Below are 20404 nucleotides of genomic sequence, written 5' to 3' on the forward strand. Positions count from 1 at the left end.
GAGCGTGTGTCACCCAGACACACTGGGGCCCTGTCCTGTCCCTTTCCTGCCACTCCGTGACGCTGGCACGATGACTCAGGCCCTGACACGCCGCCTCTCGTCTGCACAGGACGGGTAACTGCGGCCGCCGCACGGGGCTGCCGAGGCCCCTCGTGGAGGCCCGGCCCCTGGGGGCTCCCCTGAAGTGTCGGCTCGAGTTCAGAATCTGGTGGGCATGCACGGAACGCCGCCCCACGCAAATCAGGGGCGAGAGCAGCCGGCCTGTCCCCCCGCCGCACAGCTCCGTCAACGGTCCCTAGAAATCGCCCCGTCTGCTGGGTGATTTCCCCCCCGGGGCAGGTATATGCAGGAGGACTGAACACAAAGGAGTTTTACAAAAGCAAACACGTGCTCCAGTTCCTGGTCCCACTTTTCTTGGTTTCAAGGGACGAAAACAAAGACTTAAACATCAGAAGCGCTCAACAACAGGCCATTAGCTAGGTGGCAGCCAAGGGCACCCGGAGAAAAGATGAATTGCCTGGCGTAAACGAGGGGAGTGAGAAATGTTCCCGAGGTGCGTGGACCGGGGTGCGAGGCACCACGTGAGACAGAAGCGATCGTTCAATGTCAGATCTGCGGGGTGCAGCTCCCCGAGGTCAGAGTCAGCCGGTGCCGGCGGCCTCAGGGACGCCGTGAACCAACCCAGAGTCCGCCGGCAGCACCGGCTCCCTGCTTGCGCCCCCAGTTTGCCCTGGACAAGGCTGTGCCGGGTGTGGACACCCCCAGGCACGACGGCGCCCCAGGTCTCGGGGGGCCTGGCTGACGTGCACACAGCTGACCTGTCCCTGAGCGGTGGCCAGCAGTGTGAGGGATGAGACCCAGTCTGATTCAGGGCTCCAGCTTAGAACAGCCAGGAGCCTTGGCGGCCGTCCTGGTCTGTGGCACTGTCTGTCAGAGACAGACAGGGAGAGAAGGGAGGGGTCCACAGACCCCACTGGCTCCTGCACAGTCAGCGCCCCACCGGCGGCTCGGATCCCGATAATGAAGGGGACGAAATCCCGGCCCCCGAAGTTTGGTGTCTGATGGGCAACAGACACTCGAATGAGCAGCGTTACTACGTGACAAGGAGGGGGAATGGCTGGGCTTGTATAGGAGCACAGGGAATATTCTCCCTGCCCACCTGAGGGGCAGTCAGGGAGGGCTTCCTGGGGGAGGCAAGGCTCTGCCTGAATCTGGAGAACAAGTGAAACCTGGGCAGAGAGAGAAGAAGGAAAGGCCTCTCAAGGCCACTGGGTGTGCAAAGGTCACTGGACCCGGGTCAGCCGGGCTCCTTCTGGGAACCCCGGCCGTGTCCGATGTCAGGAGACGCGGTGAGCAGGCACCGGCTCGAATGAGGTCGGGCTGGGTTCCTCCGGCCACATGGGCGAGTTTGAATGGATTTCCGCAGGCACCGGGGAGCCGCGGAAGGGCCTGACAGTGAGGGCGAAACACAGTCCGGTTTCCGTTTTTGAAGGTGACCCTGGCAGCCGGATCCGGAGGAGCCGGGCGGCCGTGAGGACAAGGCATGGAAAGATGGGGCTGGGGGGGGTGGGGGGGGCAGGGGAGAAGCCGTGGGCCTGCTGACTGTTTGGGATTGGAGGTTATCTGGATACAGTAGCCTGCAAGGAAGGAGAGACAAACCCAGGACAAGTTCACGTCCACACCGCCCCTGGCCCGTCCCTGTCTTGAAGCACTAAACAGCTAACTTCCCAGGAGAGGCATAGGACACCCTCGGTCTCTCGAATTTGCTGTCAGCGCCAAGACGGACCTTCAGAGACCCCAGGTCAGCCTCACTGTTACACACTCGGGGAGGCAGAGCCTCGGGGATGTGGGGAGATGGACCCCGGGCCCCAGATGGTGAGCCACGGGCCAGTCCGCGGTCTCCACCTGCAAGCGGCCTCCTCTGGTCTCCGCGCCCGCACTGCTCCAGCCCGGAGGAGCCCCAAAAATAGCCGGAGTCCTTCAAGGGAAAACCCGGAGGTGAGGCTTTGGGGAACCGCATTTCTCCGGAGCAGAAAAGCTTCTCCTCTGGTTACCCCGTCACAGTGCAATGGGCACGTCCGAGGCTCCACCTCCCCGTGACCCCCCACTTCAGCTCCTCCAGGCTGCCTCTCTCCTCTGGGCGGGGGGGGTGTAGGGGGGGGCAGGGGGGTGAGCAGAGGAGACTCAGGGCACCTCGGGCTCTCGGTGCCCTCGGGGCTGCACACACAGCGGGCGTGCCCGCACGCTGATCGGCACCCGCCCGACAGTGCGGTGTCTTCCCGGGAACCTCGGAGCCTGCCGAGGGGAGGGGACACCGCGGGGCTCCCGATGGACACTGTGGATTCCGTGGAAGGACACGCCCCTGAGCTCAGGCAGCAGAGTGCTTTGCAGGACGCCAGGCCACAGCGAGGCGTGAACGGATGCTCGTCCTTTTATCACGAGGATGACGACGACGACGGTGAGGCCACCCTGGCCACGCCCCACCTGTCCCCGGCCCGTCCCGTCGCAGACAGAGACAGCCACGGAGGAGCGGCTGCGGTCACGCGTCCCTTTGCTCTCTCAGCCATTGATTCACCGGAGTATTTATAACTCTGACTCACCCTCTCCCTCGCTCCCGACGCCCCTGTTTACTCACCCTCTCGCTCCTCCCGCCAGTCACCCGCTGCCTGTTCACCAGCTGCTCGCCCACCCCTCCTGCCACGCAGTCCTTAGCGGGTCCTACAGGGCCACCTCCGAGCCCCAAAGGGAACCCCTGCGTGTCCCGACCGTCAGGCGGTGTGTGGGTGGCAGCTGCGGCCCGCGCCGTTGGGCCGTCCTGCCAGGTCTTCGGTTAAAGGCAGGAGGCGGAGGCACCGGGTCGGCCGGGCCAGGCCTGCACCCAGGGGCCTCGGCTCAGGCCCGGCAGGCGCCGCAGCAAGGCCGGCGGCGGCTGCACCTCTCACCTGTGATCTCCCGGGTCCCACCGTTGGTGTGTCTGAAGCGGTCCCCTTCCACGCGGACACTGGGGCAGAGCACGTCTGAGGGGGGCAAGAGGAAAGAGAGAGGCCAGTGAGCTAGTGTGATTGTGGGTCACACTGCGGGGCGTGACCTCCCACAGACACCTCCACCCCCGACCTCACGGCGTGTCGGGGGTCCAGTGCCCAGAGCAAAGGAAATATGAGCAAGGCCTGGTCCCTACCAGGAGGGGCACAGAGTGTCCTCGGTGACAGGGGGCCGGACACCAAACCCATGGGATGATCATCATCAGGGTGACAAGTGACAGACAAGGGCGGGCGCGGGTCGCTGGGGGACTCGGGGCACAGGTGGCGGGGGTCGGGGGAGCGGCAACAGTGGTGCCTGGGCTCCCTTCCAAAGGAGCAGCCGGGCTCAGCCGGGCCGAGACACAGGGACACAGGGACAGGGAGACGCAGGCGGGGGGCCTCTGAGCGAAGGCCCGAAGTTATACGAGCGGGCAAGTTGCAGGTTGGTGGGACGTCCGTGGACGGGTCGTGCCCGTGTGGGGGCAGCCAGAAAGGTGGCCCGGAGCGTGGGGTGCAGTTCTGGAAGGTCGCAAACCCCGCTCGGTCACACACGGGCCCCAGTGAGTCACCCGTGCAGTAAAGAACGTGGACTTCATCACAGGCCCTGGCGTAAACATCCACCCGGCCGTCCTGGTGACTCCCCGCTTAAAAGGACAAGGTTGGAAGGAAAGAGGACTCTGTTAGTTGCCCCAGGCGCCCCAGAAAGAGCACCAGTTTCGAACTTGGGGGTCCTGGGCCCCATTCAGCTCCCCTGCCAGCCCCCTTCATCTCCAGGTCTGTGGTGAGCATCTGAGGTCTGGGCAGCTTTGCAAAGCGCACAGCACGCGGGTCCCAGGGCCGCTGGGCGTGCCGGGCACAGCCACGCCCACAGCCAGGCTGGGACAGGACAGTGGGACAGGACAGCAGGCCCCTCTCAGCGCCCGAGGCAGCCTGGCGGGGGCCCTCCCGCCCACGAAGCGACTCGGTCACACCCACGTTGTGTCACAGCCACACAGCTGCAGGCACGGCGCCCTCCCACCAGCTCCCGTGCCGTGGCCGCCTGTGATAACCTGGGGCGTGCACGCTCAAGTTCGGGGAAGGTGCGCGGCCCCTTGGCCCGTCAGCAGTGAGGGCGGTCGGGCGAGACCCCTCCTGATTCGAGAGGAGCTATTCTCGGTGTTTATCCTCAAAGGCACCAGGAGGTCTGACGAGCCCCGTGGAAGAGGCTATTTTGGAGCAAGTGCCGCTGAGCCGCCTGTCCCGGACCAGACACTGCAGAGGATGCAAGCTCGGTGCAATATTTAGACGGCGGCACCCGGGACAGCGGCAGCTGCGGGGCGACCATCCATCACTTTCACTGTGGCGGCCGGCCAGGGCGACTGGCTGGGGATCGTGCATCATTTAAGAGGACTCGACTCAGAGGTTCTAGCCTTGATCATGAGCGAGCCCCCGGAGGCTGGCGGCTGGAGATCCGAGCAGGCAGAGCCACTGAGGTTGTCTGCAAACATCCCTGGGGAGCCGCCTGATTCCCGAGCCCGGTGCGGGAGGACGGTCTGAGGACCCTGGGCCCAGAAAAGGTAGAGACTCTTCTCAAAGATGCCAGAGCTCACCCAGACCGGCTGCCAACCAACCCCCTGGTGGGGACATCACTAAGACTCACAGAGGTTTAAGGGGCAATTTATAGCCGGCTTAGTTAAGTCAGGACAAATGGCTCCCGAAATACCCCATCCGGCCAGCTCCCCAGGGGTGTGGCGGCCCCGGGGTCACCTGCTTGGCAGGGAGGTAGGTTAGCGACCAAAGTCCCTCTCGGCCTGTAAGTGTATCCTCGGGCCCAGACACCTCCACATCTGGGTAACGGTCTATTTATTTCTGCATTAGCACATGTATGTATTCAAAGTGAAATATTCGCAGAGCCCCCGCGATGCTCCAGGCACGCAGCTGGTGCGTTCTGGGGACGCACAAAAGGGACCGTCGGGGAGTCACTGTCCCGGCCTCCAGGGCACTGGCAGGCGACCGTGGTGGCGGACGCGTGAACACGTGGACACGAGGAAGCGCCGGAGCTGCAGGACGCCCTCGTGTCCCCTCACTCCATGGGCTCTTCCTCCTCAGCCTTCGAGAGTCTCCTCGGCCTGGAGCCCCCACCAGGGAGGGCCTTGCTCTCGGCACCCCCCCACCCCGGGCGAGGGGGCCTCTCCCCTGCCCCGCACCCTAGGGCTCAGGCGCCACTCTGAAGGCACGGGTGCCCTGTGCGCCTCCCCGGTGAGTGGGGGTCTGCAGACCTGGCAGGATCTCAGCCCCGCCCAACAGCTACGCTGGCCCCACATGCCCCACACGGACGGGTCTCGAGGTCGCACAGCGGGGAAATGACGGGGGCACCTGCACGGAGAGGCAGACGCTGAGCGGTGGACTGGACTCCCTTCCAGGCGCGGGCTGATCGTGACCTTGATAAGCCAGTGAGAGAGCTCACCGACACCTGGACGCCTGCTGCGGCACGGTGGCAGACGCCTTTTGTTGTCAAACCAACATCATTTCCCCAAGCCCTCCTGGCTAAAAGAATGTCACTTTTAGCCCTGGCTGGCGTAGCTCAGTGGATTGAGCGCGGGCTGTGAACCAAAGTGTGTCGCAGGTTCGATTCCCAGTCAGGGCACATGCCTGGGTTGCAGGCCATGGCCCCAGCAACCACACATTGATGTTTCTCTCTCTCTCTTTCCCTCCCTTCCCTCTCTAATAATTAATTAATTAAGTAAGTAAGTAAGTAAGTAAATAAAAAATCTTAAAAAAAAAAGAACGTCACTTTTGCTCGGAATGGCAGCGTTTCCTGCCCCAGGAGAAAAGCTGGGGCTGGCTGGTCTAAGCCAGTTACGATCACTCTGGCCCCGTCTTCCCAGCCTCCCTTGCAGCTAGGGATGAGCATGTGACCCAGTTCTGAACAAAGAAACCAGTAACAGAAGTTTGCTTTGGTTGGGAGAGGGGCAATCACTTAAGAAGCGTTTGTTTGCTTTTCCCAGTATAAGAGGATAGATAGGTAGATGGTTTTGGCAAGTTTATTTTCCCTTTAACTTCCTTCAAATGTTGTCTGGTGGGGGAGGGGGAGGCTATCTAGAAGAACGGCGGCGAGGCCTCCAGCCCCTGGCCGAGGCGTAAAGCACAGGAAGAGTGAGCACCTGCGTGCCCAAGCCACTGCAGTCAGGTTTCCTTCACTCGTGGCTGAGTGCGCTCCAGACTCCCAGACACTTCCTTCCCGAGCGGCATGGACAAGCCAGGCGGAAGGATTTGACGGCTGGCTTCGCCTTCCTTCCCACGCCAGAGGATAATTGATGAGGGTGGTGAGAACAGGCCCGTTATTTTTCTGGGGACAGGGCTACTGACAGACTGCATTACCCTCACTACCCCATACATATGGATGCGTCAGGTAATCAAAGAGGACCCACAGAAGTGGCAGCTGTGGAGCAAAGGACAGGGGTGAGTTCTCGGAATCAGAAAGCTCGTGCGGTTAGTCCCTGCCCAGTTGATGGATTTTCCTCCCCAACAGCACGGGGAGGACCCCAAGGACACAGCTGATTACACAGACCCTGCTCTGCCGGAGTTCACGGACCGCCACCCACCGATGCCCTCTTTCCCCTCGGTCTCTGGGCAAGTAGAACATCCTAGACTTCCGGAGAGAAAAAACAGTCTCTCCTCCTGCAGGACGGGCTCTGTTTCACCAGAAGCCTTGCCCAGAGGCCAGACTCCGGCTGGTCAAAGCTGCCGCCCCAGGGGACGCCCCAGGAATCCACTGCAGTTTCCCTGGAAAAACACTTCAGCGTGTCCTCGGTTTACCAAATGGCAGAGGGGAGAATGCGTCTGCACATCCCGGGCGCAGGGTGGCATGGGATGGTCTCTGGTGTTCCTCTGCTTTGCGTGGACACGCCCTCGGTTCCGTCTGGAGAAAAGGCAGCCAGGCCGTCCGCAGGCTCTCAGCCAAGGGGTCTCTCCAGGTGGGAGGAGAGGGCTCTGGCCACTGCTGAGCCCCTCCTGTGCGGCCACCACCCCAATCGGGACGTTATCCACAACAACCATCCGAGGACATCTATTGGTTCCCATTACATGGATGTAAAAACTGAGGCTAAGACGCTCAGGAGATGGGAGCGTCTGAGTTTAAACCCCGTTTCCCTGCCCCCAGGATCTAGGGGTAGACATGGGGGCCCCCCGTCTAGGAGCTTGGCAGGACCAGAGGACGTGGGCACGGAGCTCGGCCGGCCGGTAAGCAGGGAGAGGAAGCCATCCCTGCCCATCCATCACCTCCCTCCCGGCAGCAGCTGCGGTGAGGACAGCTAACCACAGGCGAGGTGATGACATTCCCAGTGGGCAGGGAGGGGGCGGGGGGGTGTGGGGATGAGTCAGACAGCAGCCGGCGCAGGGCCCGCTCCGCCGCGGCTCCCGGGCCAGCCGGGAGATCGTCCGCACACGCCCACTCCGTGGAGCCAGCAGGCTCCGAGCCGGGCTGCTGGGACACTGTGAATGAGGATCACACCCTCCCGGCTCGCTCCCCGGGGACCGAGCGCCGCAGGTCCAGGCGCTGTGCGGGCCCGTGTCCGCCCTGCTGGGGGACGGGGTCACCGGTGTGACCGGCAGACAGGCACGCCGGCTCTGCCCCGATGTCGAATACATGACCCCGTTGAACCAAACCCTCACTACAGCCTCCTCAGGCAGGTGCTCCTGGCTCCAGAAGGGGAAGAAAGGCTCAGACAAGTCAGGAAACGGAGTGCCCCGGGCCGCAGACCAGGAAATGGCTCAGTCAGCCTGCTTACAGCCGGCTCTGGCAGAGGCTCTTGACCACGACCCCAGGCAGCGTCTCCAAGGTCACCTGCCCAAGGTCATCCAGCCCACTGGGGCCTAAAGTGGGTGTGTCCCCAAAGCCTGCGTGGACGGCCAGCCTGCTGTCGCCTGAGGAGCCCCTCTGCCTCTGTGCAGCCCCCACTCGTAGAAGGGGTTGCTCCCTCCGGGCCCACAGAACCCCGGTGCGCTCTGAGCCTGGGCCGCTGGTGCCCACTTACATGCCGCGGGGACTGTGAATCAGGGTGGGCACGCTGCAAACACACCAGCCTGCCCTCCGCCAGCCCCAACACAAAACGGGTCCCCACTCTCTCTCGTAAAAGCCAGCGGTGGGAAGTGACAAAATACTGCCGGAAAGAACCACCCTCGGACCCGCCGACAGCTGGGAGCCCCCAGCCCACGAGAGCAGGGCCGCATGTCCCCTGTCCCAGCAGGAGCCAGCACGCAGGCAGGAGGCGTGTGGGCACAGACGCAGGGTGGAAAGTGTGCTGATCCGTTTGAAGCCTCCAGAGGCGAAGGACACAGTGACGAGCGAGGCCCCGACAGGGCCACCGCCCCTCCCTGGGCCCCAGCACACGCCGGCGCCCGCTCCCTGCTGTAAGGGAGGCGGAAGCAGCCCCGGGGCGTGGGGGGGGGGGGGCGCGGTCCGCAGGTGGGAGGAGCAGGTCTGGAGTCTGCGACCTCACCTAGACCACGTCAGCGCCTCCTCCTGCGTCTGCGCGTCCGGGCCAGGAAACGGGTATAAAAGCCTGTGGGGGGGTTTTATTCCCATCCAGGTCGTCCTGGAGATTCCTCGGCACAGTGGGTGGGACGTTGCTGATAGGACACTGGCGTGTAATACACGCCCCTTCGGCCCTGGCTGGCGCAGCTCAGTGGACTGAGCGCGGGCTGCGAACCAAAGTGTCGCAGGTTCGATTCCCAGTCAGGGCACATGCCTAGGTTGCAGGCCACGGCCCCCAGCAACCGCACATGGATGTTTCTCTCTCTCTATCTCTCTCCCCCCGCCCTTCCCTCTCTAAAAATAAATAAATAAATAAAAGCTAAAAAAATATACTCGCCCCTTCATTCATTTCTACATCCTGGAAGGCGTGGGGACCCAGCACGCAAACACACAGGAGCGGGGGCCCTGCCCCCTGGGTGTCCATGTGCTCGAAGACAGAGACAGGAAGCAAACAAAGAGACAAAGAGAGATTCTGCAAGCTGGCCACCACGTGACCAGTGCAGTGGGTGAAATCCGTGGGCGATGGGCTGGGGCCACGGGGCGGGGGGCCAGGAGGCAGGTCAGGTGCGCTGGTCTGGACAAGCCTCTCGCCTGAGCGACACTGGGACTGAGAGCCAATGGGGACGTGAGCCAGCCAGGGGAAGAGCAGGCAGGCAGCCGGTCCCAGCCGGCGCCGGGCCCCGGGGATGCAGGGGCTGGTTTGCCCGGGGGATGGGAGGGAAACTCCCCGGGGGATGGGTGGGGAGAGGAACAGGCAGTGAGACGCTGGGTCGGGGTCTGGAATTCAGGGTGACGAGGAGAAGGCACGCTGGGCAGAAGGCAGTGGTCGTGACCGTGTGACTTCAAATGCCCGGGATCACTCAGACCTCTCCGGCCAGGGGAGTGTCCGCGGATCAGGCACCGGTAGGTGTCACCAGAGACTGCAGGACCTCCTGCGGGAGGAGCTCCCGGCTGTTCTGACCAGAGAGCAGGGCGCAGACAGTGGGCAAAGCCTTGGGAGTGGAGGGGATGGTTCAGAAACACACACACACACACAGAGGGAGGAGTCTCCAAACTAGGTCCCCTTTAAGGCCTCCAGCATTAAAATGCGGGGGAGACGAAGAGGAAGTGGCAAGGGAGGGGGGGCTGGTGAGACGGGAGAGGAAGGAGAAGGGTCCGGGGGTCACGTGGAGGGAGCGCCTCTGGGAGCCCTGCAGAATAGGGCGCACGCACCAAGTGAGGGGACGCTGGTGCACGGATCCCGGGGGCTCCGAGCGGTGGGGCGGCGGCCCCAGTGCAGGGGCGTGAGGGGCAGGGCGGGGCCAGCCCCCTCTTTCCCTGCCGCCCCCACTCAGGGAGCTTGGGACCACCCATCCACGTCGCCGCTAGCAGGGATTCACGAGGGCGCTCCGGGGAAACACACCTGCTCCCGCCACTCCCAAAGCACGTCTCTCTTCCGCACTAAAGTCTTCCTCGCCAGTGGTTTTTAAAATTATTTCCACCGAGAAAACTAGGAGGATGCTAATCACTCTGTCTCCAAGTTGGGGCCCCACGAGCAGCTTTATACACTAACCACCGCCTGGCTCCTCCTGAAACCAGCAAGCCCATCAGTCCAAGGGGCTCAGCGGTGCTGGAAGGTCTGTGTTTACAAGCCCCCTGGAGGCCGGCGGGCCCAGTCCTGCACCCGAATCCACCCGTGCATCCATCCTTCGGGTCCTGGCAGGGGCCGGTCAGGAGAAAGTGCGTGAGGAGCTAGACTCAGGCCCGAGGCCACCCCGACTGCACAGGGGTCCTCCCACTCTCGCCGCAGGACCAGGGTGCTGAGGGCAACGTCGCCTGAACCCAGGCCCAGGCTGCCGTCCGTCACCCACGAACCCTGAGCTTCAGAGAGGGGCACCCCAGGGGCTTCCGCGTGAGGGGCAGGGTCCCAGCTGAGAGGACCTCGGGCCGACCCACAGGCCAGGGACCGAACCGCCCTCCTCCCGTGCGGACCCAGTGACGATGCAGGGGCGGAGTGCAGTGTGTCCTGGGAGTCCAGGGGAGGGATGCCAAGACCCCCACTCTGACCCCTGGGAGGGGGCGGGGCACGCTCTGGAGCCAAGGAGGGGAGAGAAGGTGAGAACCGGCGGGAAGGCGGCCCGGGTTCCGGGGCAGCGCTGACCTTAAGTCACGCCGTGGCCCAGCCAAACCTTCTCCCCCTCAGCCTCCGAAAAACAGCGGGCTGGCCGAAAAAGCCCCAGATGCCTCCCTCAGGGGTCCTTCCGGCCTCCTCCCCGGTCCGTCTGCGGCTCTCGGGGAGATGGGCAAACCAGATCCGGCACTACTTATGTTCTCCGGGCGGCCACGTGCTCTCCATTAGTGTGCGGCCTGGGATCAGCCCATCTGTGTCCAGGCCCAGGGTCACGCCCCCAGAATCTGAACACCAGGGACAAAGGCAGGCCCAGGGGACAGCACGGCTAGAGCCCCCGGGAGAGGGCAGGGTCAGGCTCTGCCCTCTGGTGCCCTGCAGGGGCAAACAGCCGGGTTCCAGGCGCCGGGCAGAGGGGGGCCTGGCCAGCCCCGTCCCTGAGGGTGGGTGGAGGTGGGCTCCTGCATTGGCCACAGGCTGCATTCCTGTGGGCGCGCTGGCAGGGCCGCTGGGAACCTCAGCCAGATGTGAATGAGGAACAGTGAGCCCCTCCCCCTTCCCCAGGCCAGCAGCTGGCAAAGGCGGGGCTGGAACTGGAGGAGGGCTGAGGGCTGGGGGGGGGGCAGGGGGGGGGCAGGAGGAAGGGGAGGGTGCGCACACTCGGGAGGGGGCCATGCCCAGAGGGGCCGCCTCCATCCAGAGCATCATCATCCACCTGGCCTGCCCCGAAAACTGCCATCTGCCACCTCCTCCGAGGGTCTGCAGCCAAAGGGGACGGCCCGGGCTGGGTACGAGGCAGGGGGCCCCTGGCACTGGGCCCCTCTGCGGCTGCGGACTTCCTGCCTGCGGCCTGGCTCCTGGCTCTGACTGGCCCCCACACCTGGAGAGTGAACTGGTGGGGGGCAGGCGGCCCCTTCGGCTGCAGGTGGCTCCCCTCCCTCTCCTTCTAGCTGACCGAGAGCCAGCTGCCCGCGCTCCCCAGCCTCCCGTGTCCTTGCGAGGACACACCCGTGTGCGGGGCTGGCAGTGTGAGCCTCTGCCCACGTCCCCTGACCTCCGGCCAGCCCCTCCCTGCACCCACCCCCCGCTCCAGCTCGCTGCACCCCGACTTGGTCTCCCAGCTGCTTCCGTCCAGTTGTGTGGTATGAGGGGCCCCATTTATGTCCCCCTGCGGCAGGGCGGGGGGAGGCCACCGAGGGTCCAGGGTGCCTTGTCTAAGAGCCCTCACTGCCAGTGCCCACCATGACGTCGCAGGACCCCGAAACTGAGCGTCTCCTAAAATCAGGTGCCTCATGGCCTCGCCCCCGTCCCACCCTGCTTCTCTGGGTCTCCGGCGCCTTCTTTGAATTTTCTACACCCATGGCCTCGAAACCACTTAAAACACACTGAGTTCAGAACAAGGACACACTTTCTCCTGCCACCCGCTGTCCCCTCAGTCCCCCCACTCCGAAGTGTCACTCTCGAATGCGCCCAGGAATGAGCTTCGAACCCCTTCCCTTTGGCCTGCACCCCCTGTTCTCTCTCCAAACACAGCCCCGTGGGGACTTCCCCCACCGCCACGCCTCGCCCTGGGCGCCACCCCACATCCCTCTTTTCATACCTTCGTGCACTTAACCTTCACGGGGCGGGAGGCACTGGCCCACCCATTTTACAGATGAGGAAACTGAGCACAGAGGCCACGTAATGAGAGATGGTCGATGGCAAAGACAGGACTTCAAACCCGGGCCCAGCATCCTAGCCCCGCAGGCCGTGAACCGGGGTACACACGGCTGGGGCCCAGGGGTTAGGACGGAAGGAAGAGAAGCAGAGCCCTCTGCAGCCCAGAAGGTTGGCCCGCCCGTCCTCCCCACGGCTCTGCCAGCTGGGAGGGCAGCTGGCTGGGGATCGCGGATGGGGCTTAATCTTGTAACTCGGTCTCGGGGTGTCCTCGCGTGTCCCTGAGGCCCCCCTGGTGCAAGACCCGTGGAACAGGGGGTGCAAAGAGGAGGGGGCCAGGTGGTGGCTCCCTGGGCACTGCGTCCCTGCGTGCCGCGGACAGGGCCCAAGGGTTCCGAGCACAGGCCTGCCTCCCAGGCTAGGGCCACGAGCATCCTCTCTGGGGCACCTTCTAATCTTCGCCTACAAACGCAGAGCGGGGAGCCGGCAGGCCCCTCTTGTCCTCCTGCCCGGGCCTCTCGCGGGTCGGGGCTGCTCAATATCTCGCTCGCAGCCCTGCTCCGGCCCGTGAGCACCTCGCCGGCCACCCACTCCGAGCACAAGGTGGGAACTGGGGTTCCGAGGCAGAAGGTGGCTGCAGGAGAAGACCCACATGCCGAGCAGACGCCGAGGGCTTCCAGAACTTTCCCTGCCAGGAAGCACTGCCTCCTGCCTGCCGGCCCCCTCAGGGCGGCCCCAGGGCACTGCTCGGGAGGAATCGCCCTGGCCCCCTCCTCCTCACACCCACTTGTTAAACAGACGTAAATAAAAACCTCTGTTAAAAACCAACAAATACGCCCTGGCTGGCGTAGCTCAGTGGATTGAGCGCAGGCTGTGAACCAAAGTGTCGCAGGTTCAATTCCCAGTCAGGGCACATGCCTGGGTTGCAGACCATAACCCCCAGCAACCGCACATTGATGTTTCTCTCTCTCTTTCTCTATCTCCCTCCCTTCCCTCTCTAAAAATAAATGAATAAAATCTTTAAAAAAGACTTATAAAAAAATTAAAAAAAAAACAACAAATAGAATGCTCTGCCTATGTGTCTGTTACAGCAGCAGCCAAAACCGGCCGGTCAGGCGTCCAGAGAACACACGCAGGGGTTTCACGAGCACAGACGGGCCCTGGGAATGCACTGATTTTCAGGAAGCCGTGTTTCTCTGGGCGGCCGCTGCGTGCGGGCCGCTCCAGGGTGAGGGGCTGAAGGGAGGGGTCTGAGCGCCCCCGTCTCGGGTCCTAAGTGCGTGCGTGTGTGCGTGCGTGTGGACGTGCATGCAGCGGAGTGTGTGCACGAGTGGCACGTGGGTGTGCCCCTGTGTGTTTGAGCGTGTATACGTCTATTTGCGTGAGCGTCACTGTGCGTATGCGTGTGTTTGGGCGCGGGCACACTCAGAGAGGCCAGAGTCTCTAACTAAGAGGGCAGAGGCTGATGCAGCTCACAGCTAGGCAAACAGCTGCGTTCCTGCGGCCTCCCAGGCAGCGCGAGGCTGTGCCGGAAGCCGTCGCCACTCAGCCACATTTCTTGGAAAGCCCCTGAATGCTATGTAGCCACCGCCTGCCACTTGCCCCGAAGAGTGTGAGACCGGCTCAGTCAGGACGTGAGAGGCTCGAAGACATGCAGAACTCCTCCGTGGATTTGATTTAATTACAAGGAAGCGTCTCTGTGCAGAGGCATCCATTTATACAAGGTTGTCTGTGTGTGTGTTTGTGTGTGTGTGTGTATACATACATGCTTTCTGCAAGCACCAATTTGTGGTGGCCACTATATGCTGCCCCTTTACCAACCCAGAACTGAAGCCACCGTGTGAAAGGCGCAATCAAACCTCCGTGAGCCGGGGCGCCTGGCCTGGCAGCGTCCCAGCGGCAAAGGGGCGGCAGAGGGTCGGTGTGGGGAGGACTGAGGAAACAAGGGTACCCGCTCCTACAGTTACGTGGGGCACACTCGTTCTGGAGGGTGAGACGGGCCACCTTCCCCGGCCCCGCAGAACGACGGGCGGGCCCTCGGGGCTCTGACACGTGGGCTGTGGAGTCTCGGGCACCGCCAGGGGCCAGGCCGGGCCGTGCACCACAGCGCTCCCCGGGGTCAGCTCCCGCTTGGGCCTGGCTGACCACAGCCATCTGTGGTGTAAACAAATTAAAAATAATTTGGGTGGTTTTTGGTGTTTCGTCAGTTCCAGTCATTTTTTCTAATAAAATTTCTCAACACATCGTCAGAATTAAGTAGCCCAACTACTATTTCTAGGGTGACCTCGACCGGGACAGGCTTTGCCAAGGAGGAACTCCCGGTGACCTGCAGGGACGGGGTGGGGCGCTGGCCTGAACTGCTTCTTGAGGCCGGCACAGCCCCAGGGGCCAAGCCACAGGCATCCACGTGGCGGCTCCACCACCACAGCTGGTGCTGCCACCAACTCCTCCAGGCCGGACCCACCCGGGCTCCTGCTGGGCGGGGCACCTCGCGGGCACATGTGTGTTCCCAGATGTGTGTGTGTGTGTGTGTGTGTGGTGTGTGTGTGGCATGTGTGTGGTGTGTGTGATGTGTGTGTGTGGTGTGTGTGGTGTGTGTGTGTGGTGTGTGTGGTGTATGTGGTGTGCACGTGTGTGATGTGTGTGTGTGGTGTGTGTGGTGTGTGTGTGTGGTGTGTGTGGCATGTGTGTGCATGTGTGTGTGTTCTGAGTTTACTCAGGGCCAGGCGGAGGGGCCCGAGCACAGAGGCAGGCGTGCGCTCAGGAGGACCCCGTGCGCCCAGTGGGGATGGGGACAAGGACACAGCAAGGCTGTGCTCTCTCCGACGACCACGACAGTCTGACTTACAGGGACCCTGGGCCCGGAGAAATTCCCGGGCTGGACGTGCCATCCGGACCTGCTGACAGCTGGCTCCGCGGCCCTTCCCTTGGGAGTGACCACTGGGCCTTCCCGGGAGGGGGCAGCGGAGCGCAGGGCGCCGAGGTGGACCCCGCTTCTGTCCGAGGACCACGGCGGCCGACCCCGGGACCGGCCTCCTTCCGGCATGGGAACTCGGGGAAGCCGAGCCACTGAGCTCAGGCGCAACCGCTGCCCCCTGAAATGAGGTCAGTTCTGCTTTCTCCTGGGGGCACCAGCTGCTGCCCCCCGCCCCCAGCTCTGCCCCCCGCCCCGCCCTCCCGCAGGCAGCTCCACGCCGGCCCCAGGCCCTTGCTCTCGCTGCCTCCTCTGCGGACACTCTGGGCCCCCACGTCTCCGCGTGGACACCCGTGTCGGGTCATCCTGAGCCCAACGAGCGTTCTTCCTCTCTCAGAGGCCCTCCCGCGTGGTGGCCCTACACGCTCCATCACGTGGCCCTGCGCTCCTGTCCTCAGAGCACCGACCACTGGCGGGAAGCTCCTCGCCCACCAATGTTCATCATCCGCCTCCCTTCCTCTCCGGGCGAGGGGACCCTAAGAACGGGCCCCTCCCAACACCCGCTGTTGGGAGGTGACACCTGCAAGGTCCGTGCCACCCACGCCCAGACGCGTAAATAAGTCCCGTTTTCCCCCAAACATGTTCTACCCGACCCAAAGAAGCGACAGACAAACCTCCGCGAGAACCTGACCATGGCCTCATTCAGCAGGGGACGCGCGCCGTCCCCGGCCACAGTGAGGAGCGAGGCTGACCCTCTCTCCATGGATACCCCTGCCCACCCCCAGGCCAGTGGCCCTCCCCCTTCCGAGGGAGTCTGTGAGGAGGGGCCGAGCCCCCCGCAGGGAGCTGAGGCCGAGGCTGGCACTAGCCCAAATGCAGAGCTGGGGTGCAGGCACCCACAGTTTTCCAGTGAGAACTGGAGGAGAACAGCGCATTAACCTCCATGCTCTGTCCCCCTGCCGGGATAGTAAGTGTAATGTCCAGCGGTCACAGCTCTCGCCGGAACAGCCACGCAGCGAGTCCAGACCACACCCACAAGACTGCCCCGGGGGGGAGGGGGAGGCGACCATGTGCCGTGAGACGAGGCGCCGGAAACTTGGGAGAGGCCACGCTGCCGTCTCAGCCCAACTGTCCGAGAGCTGAAAGACGGGATCAGGGAAGGTGCCCCTTGCCCGTGGGAGAGGGGAGAAAGGACCACGGTGGTGCCCTGGAAATAGCAGGAGGCGGCGGCTCTCTCTCGGCAGCGGCCGGTGTTCCGCAGGCTGGCTCCCGGCGAGCCAATACGCTATATAAAGTTGTTCTGTGGCCACGACGGAACCCGGGGTGGAGGACGCTCTTAATTACAGCCAGTGTGTTCTGGGGCGGGGCCCATCTGCGGCATCCGCCCCACGCGCGGCAGGAAACCAGGCCGGGATTGTGTCCCCTGGGGACCTTGTCAGGCCGCGGGGCGGCAGGACTGGATGCCGTGACCCCGAGTGGCTTCCCGGGGTGAGCCCAAGGTCAGGGGGACAGCGGGCCATGCCCCGCAGCAGACCACAGGGGGGCCGCTGGGAGAGGCCCCGGGCGCGTGACGCCAGAAATCCGTCTCCAATAACACCGGCTGCTTGTTGCTGTTGGCTGATGTTGTTTTACTCGTAAGTTTGCAGATTTTTTTTCTTTGTAACACGGGGATAATGGTCCCTTCAAGTATCACGAGTGCCTGTGGGAGGCACTGGCAGGTCCCCCGCCTGGACTGCGGCCAGGGTTACGGAGGGGCCACTGGGAAGGGCTCACGCCCAGGCGGTGGACTCTGAGCTGAAGGAGGGCTGAACGCCTGGTGCCCGGGGACCCCGGACGGGCCATTTAGGCCCCTGTGCCTCATCACCGACAACGCCAGGACAGGGACCCCTGGACGGCATTCAGGGCACTGTGGTGAGACACCTGTGGCACGGTGGGTGAAGTCACTCCCTAGGTATCGGAACTCACGGACAGGCGCTCACGCAGGACCTGGGGCCAACGGACAGGGGAGGCCCCGGCTGATCCTCGCCCGCGGGGGCACCCTGGGGGGCTGACGGTGATCCCCTCCCTGATCGATCACTCGCTAATGGTCACAGTGCACGCTCCAGCGCAGGTGCACTCGCGGACTCCGCTGACGCTGAAGCACAGGGCGGCGCCTCCCGCCCTGCCAGGGAGAGGTGGTAGAAAACACCAGCCAGCAGAACCGCCAGGCCGTCCGCAGCTCGGACTGAACTTGAACGGAGCCCTCAGCAGAGTGTGCCGGGAGGTGCCGGGAGGCCCTCAGGGGCGGAAGGACAGGTCCAGTCCACGGGAGGTCCAGCGTATTTGCACAAAGAGAGCCTCCTGCAGTGGCCACCCCAACAGGTCCAGCCCAGCCCCAGCCCCAGCCCCGTCCTCTGCCCACGGGGTCACTCTCAGCCGGGCTTCCTGACTGCAGGGGCCACTGCTCACAGAGCCCAACCCGGGTGCCCGGGGGGCTGGGGCCGCTGTGCCCACCGCAGACGCCGGCCCTCACTCCCTGGGCCCTGACCTGGGACTGAGCTTCACCCTGGAGGGCAGCCCGGGAGCCGCTGTCCCTCAGAGCCGCCCTTCCGCCCCTCTGTAGCCAGCGGGAGGAGGGCACAGGCCCCGGGAGCAGCGGGGCCGCAGGTCACGTTGCCGGTGTCAGCACCACAGAGAGAGGGGAGGGGGGAAGGAGGCCGAGGACGAGGAGGCCCCTCCTCTGTAAAGTGAAGTGTTAGATTCCCTAGTCGCCATGTTTAAAAAAGGAAAAAGAACCAGGTGAGATTAATGTTACGAATATATTGCATTTAACCCTAAATTTCCAAAAAGCATCATGTAAGGACATAACCAATATAAAAATATTCGCGAGAGGCGTCACTCCCTTTTTCCTACTAAATCTACAGAAGTCAGTGTATATATATTTCCCCGGGCACTTCTCCGTCTGGAGTGGCCCCTGTGGTCAGTGGTCACGCGTGTGGGCAGCACAGGTCCCAGCGCTGGTTTCCCCGAGTGGGAACCCCAGTGCCGACAATCAGGGCCGGGACAGAGTGCCACGCAATGCCACGCCGAGAGCCATCTGGGTGTGGTGCCCCGAGAACGGCTGACCCTCAGTTCCAGCCGCCTCCAGGGGAGTCAGCCGGGGCCCTCCGCCACCACGTCTGTCCCAGCCCGGGAAGCAGGGAGGCGTCTCCCGGGCCCCCCGCCTTCCCCAGAACTCCGCTGACCCTCGAAACCCAACCATTCGTCTGCTCACCAGAATACGCACGGGTTAAAAAGTGCCGTTATCCTTGGCTACGACGCCAGACCCGCTGACTATCCCGTCCTCCGCACCTGGGGGAGGGGGCTCCTTGCGCATGTCCCCCTACGAGCAGCGAGGGCAGCAGCTGCAGACCTGGTCGCCAGGCCCCTGCCCTGGACCTCCTTGAAGCAACAATGAGGCAGCTGCTCCTGCACACCCAGCTCTGTCCCGGGCCCCCGGGCACCACGAGGGGCAGACTGGGCCCTGGAGACGCTTCTACTCTTGAGCAGAAGACAGGCCCAGGGCGGATAAAGCGCAGGAAGCCCGACCGAGAGGAGCTCCAGTTCGGGTGGCGGAGTCGCCCGCAGGTCTCTCCCAGGTGCCCAGGGGTCCCCGGTTGTCTGGGGTCTCGGGAGGCTCCCTGACCCCGGCCTACCGCGTGCGTGTCAGAGGGTTGCGGTCAGCTGTTTTATTCAGTTGCGCTGTGCGTCCCACCGCAGCGGTGGTGAGGGGGTTTTGCTTCCTCTGCCACCAGCCTAGAGCCGGCCCTGGTCAGCGGACAGCCGTGCTCACCACAACGGATCCCCCCGGACGGCAGAGCGCGACTTAAACCTTACGTCTCTTCAGGCAGTGGGCGGGGCCGGCTGGGGCGGAGCGTTAGTGGACGGGTCAGTGGGCACCGCTGGGCTGGGCTGGGCTGGGCCAGTTCGAGGCCGTTGCCCCTTCTGTGGGTTCTGGATCGAACCCCTTTCCTTGAGGGAGTGGGGTGCTATCCAACTCAACCCCCAAATGCTAGGCAGGGTCCTGTGCTTCCGGCCCCACGCGGGGCACCCGTCTCCGCTCCCGGGCTGCGGTGCCGGCCCGCAGGGCCCACGCGCACGTCACGCTAAATCCCGGCCGCTGCTCGCGGTCCCCTGTCCCAGGTCTGCAGGCTCACACAGCTCTGAGATGCGCCGGGAGCTGTCTCGTGCGGGCAGCCCCACCTTGCTCCCCGCCCCCGGTGTCCCTTCTCTCCCCCACCACCCTGCTCGGAGCCCGAGGACGTTGACTGCGGGGGGCGGGGCCTTTGTGGGCCGATATTTCATGGGGTGAGGCCAACGGGGGGCACCCGGCAGCCACAGAGAAGGGGAGAGAGAGCAGGGGTGTCTTCCTGCTCCCTGCAGGGCAGCCCCCTCCCCACTCCACAGGGCTCCGGCTACCCCCCGTCTCAGCTGGCTCCCCACCCCCCCCATGCCACTCCCCGTGACCTCGTGCTCCCGCAGCGAGGACTGCTTCCTGGCAGCTTCCCACCCCTCTGTGCGTCTTCTCCTTAACCGTCTGGACGTGACCGCCCTGAGGGCGGGGGCTGTGCCTTATCTCTCACTGCAGGCCCGAGCCAGTGCAAGGGCACACGCAAGCAGACCCCCAGGGAGTGTGTGTGAGTGGCTGGAGCCTAGGCGAGCCGCCCCGGGGGAAAGAGTCGCAGAGTGGTCAAGAAACCGCGGGTGTCCAGTCTCAGGCTGCACCGGGCTGCAAGCCAGGCCCATCCCTGCGACCAGGGGTCACGCCCAGCGGCTTCCACCACCGGCCCCTCCTCCGCTGTCCCTGCTGAGATGGGACCCTCGGGGCTTCCCCCACCGGAGGGTCTCCGTCCAGGGAGGAAGTCAGGGGGAGGGAAGCTGAGACCGCTCCCAGCCCCCACCTGCGGGCCATGGGAAGTCACCAGGCATTGGCCCGGTAGTGGGTGACTTCCACGGGGGACGTGTCACCCTAATGAAGAGACGGAGGCGGGCCTGGGAGAATCCCACGTCAATGTCCCCGTCCTAGGGAAGGGCTGCCCTCAGGATGACCCTGCCAGAGGTCAGCGCCCCGCAGCCACGGGCTCACTGCGGCCGCCACTCCCTCTCCCTCTGCCCCACCCCCAGCCACAGTCCCTCTCCAGACAGACAGCTGGAAGACCGGGGTTATCTCACAG

The 20404-nt window shown here is 63.9% G+C and overlaps 1 protein-coding gene across 1 annotated transcript in view; it reads right to left on the bottom strand.

The window, feature by feature from the left end:
- Positions 1-20404, bottom strand: part of COL22A1 (collagen type XXII alpha 1 chain) — a 167873-nt gene that overhangs the window by 129922 nt on the left and 17547 nt on the right. The window contains exon 4 of the mRNA XM_045861103.1: positions 2943-3017. Within this exon, the coding sequence (XP_045717059.1) occupies positions 2943-3017 (75 nt within the window). The remainder of the gene's footprint in view (positions 1-2942; positions 3018-20404) is intronic.

This window comes from Phyllostomus hastatus, unplaced genomic scaffold, assembly GCF_019186645.2.
Source record: "Phyllostomus hastatus isolate PE091 unplaced genomic scaffold, TTU_PhHast_1.1 phas_scaffold_21, whole genome shotgun sequence".
Classification (NCBI taxonomy): Eukaryota; Metazoa; Chordata; class Mammalia; order Chiroptera; family Phyllostomidae; genus Phyllostomus; species Phyllostomus hastatus.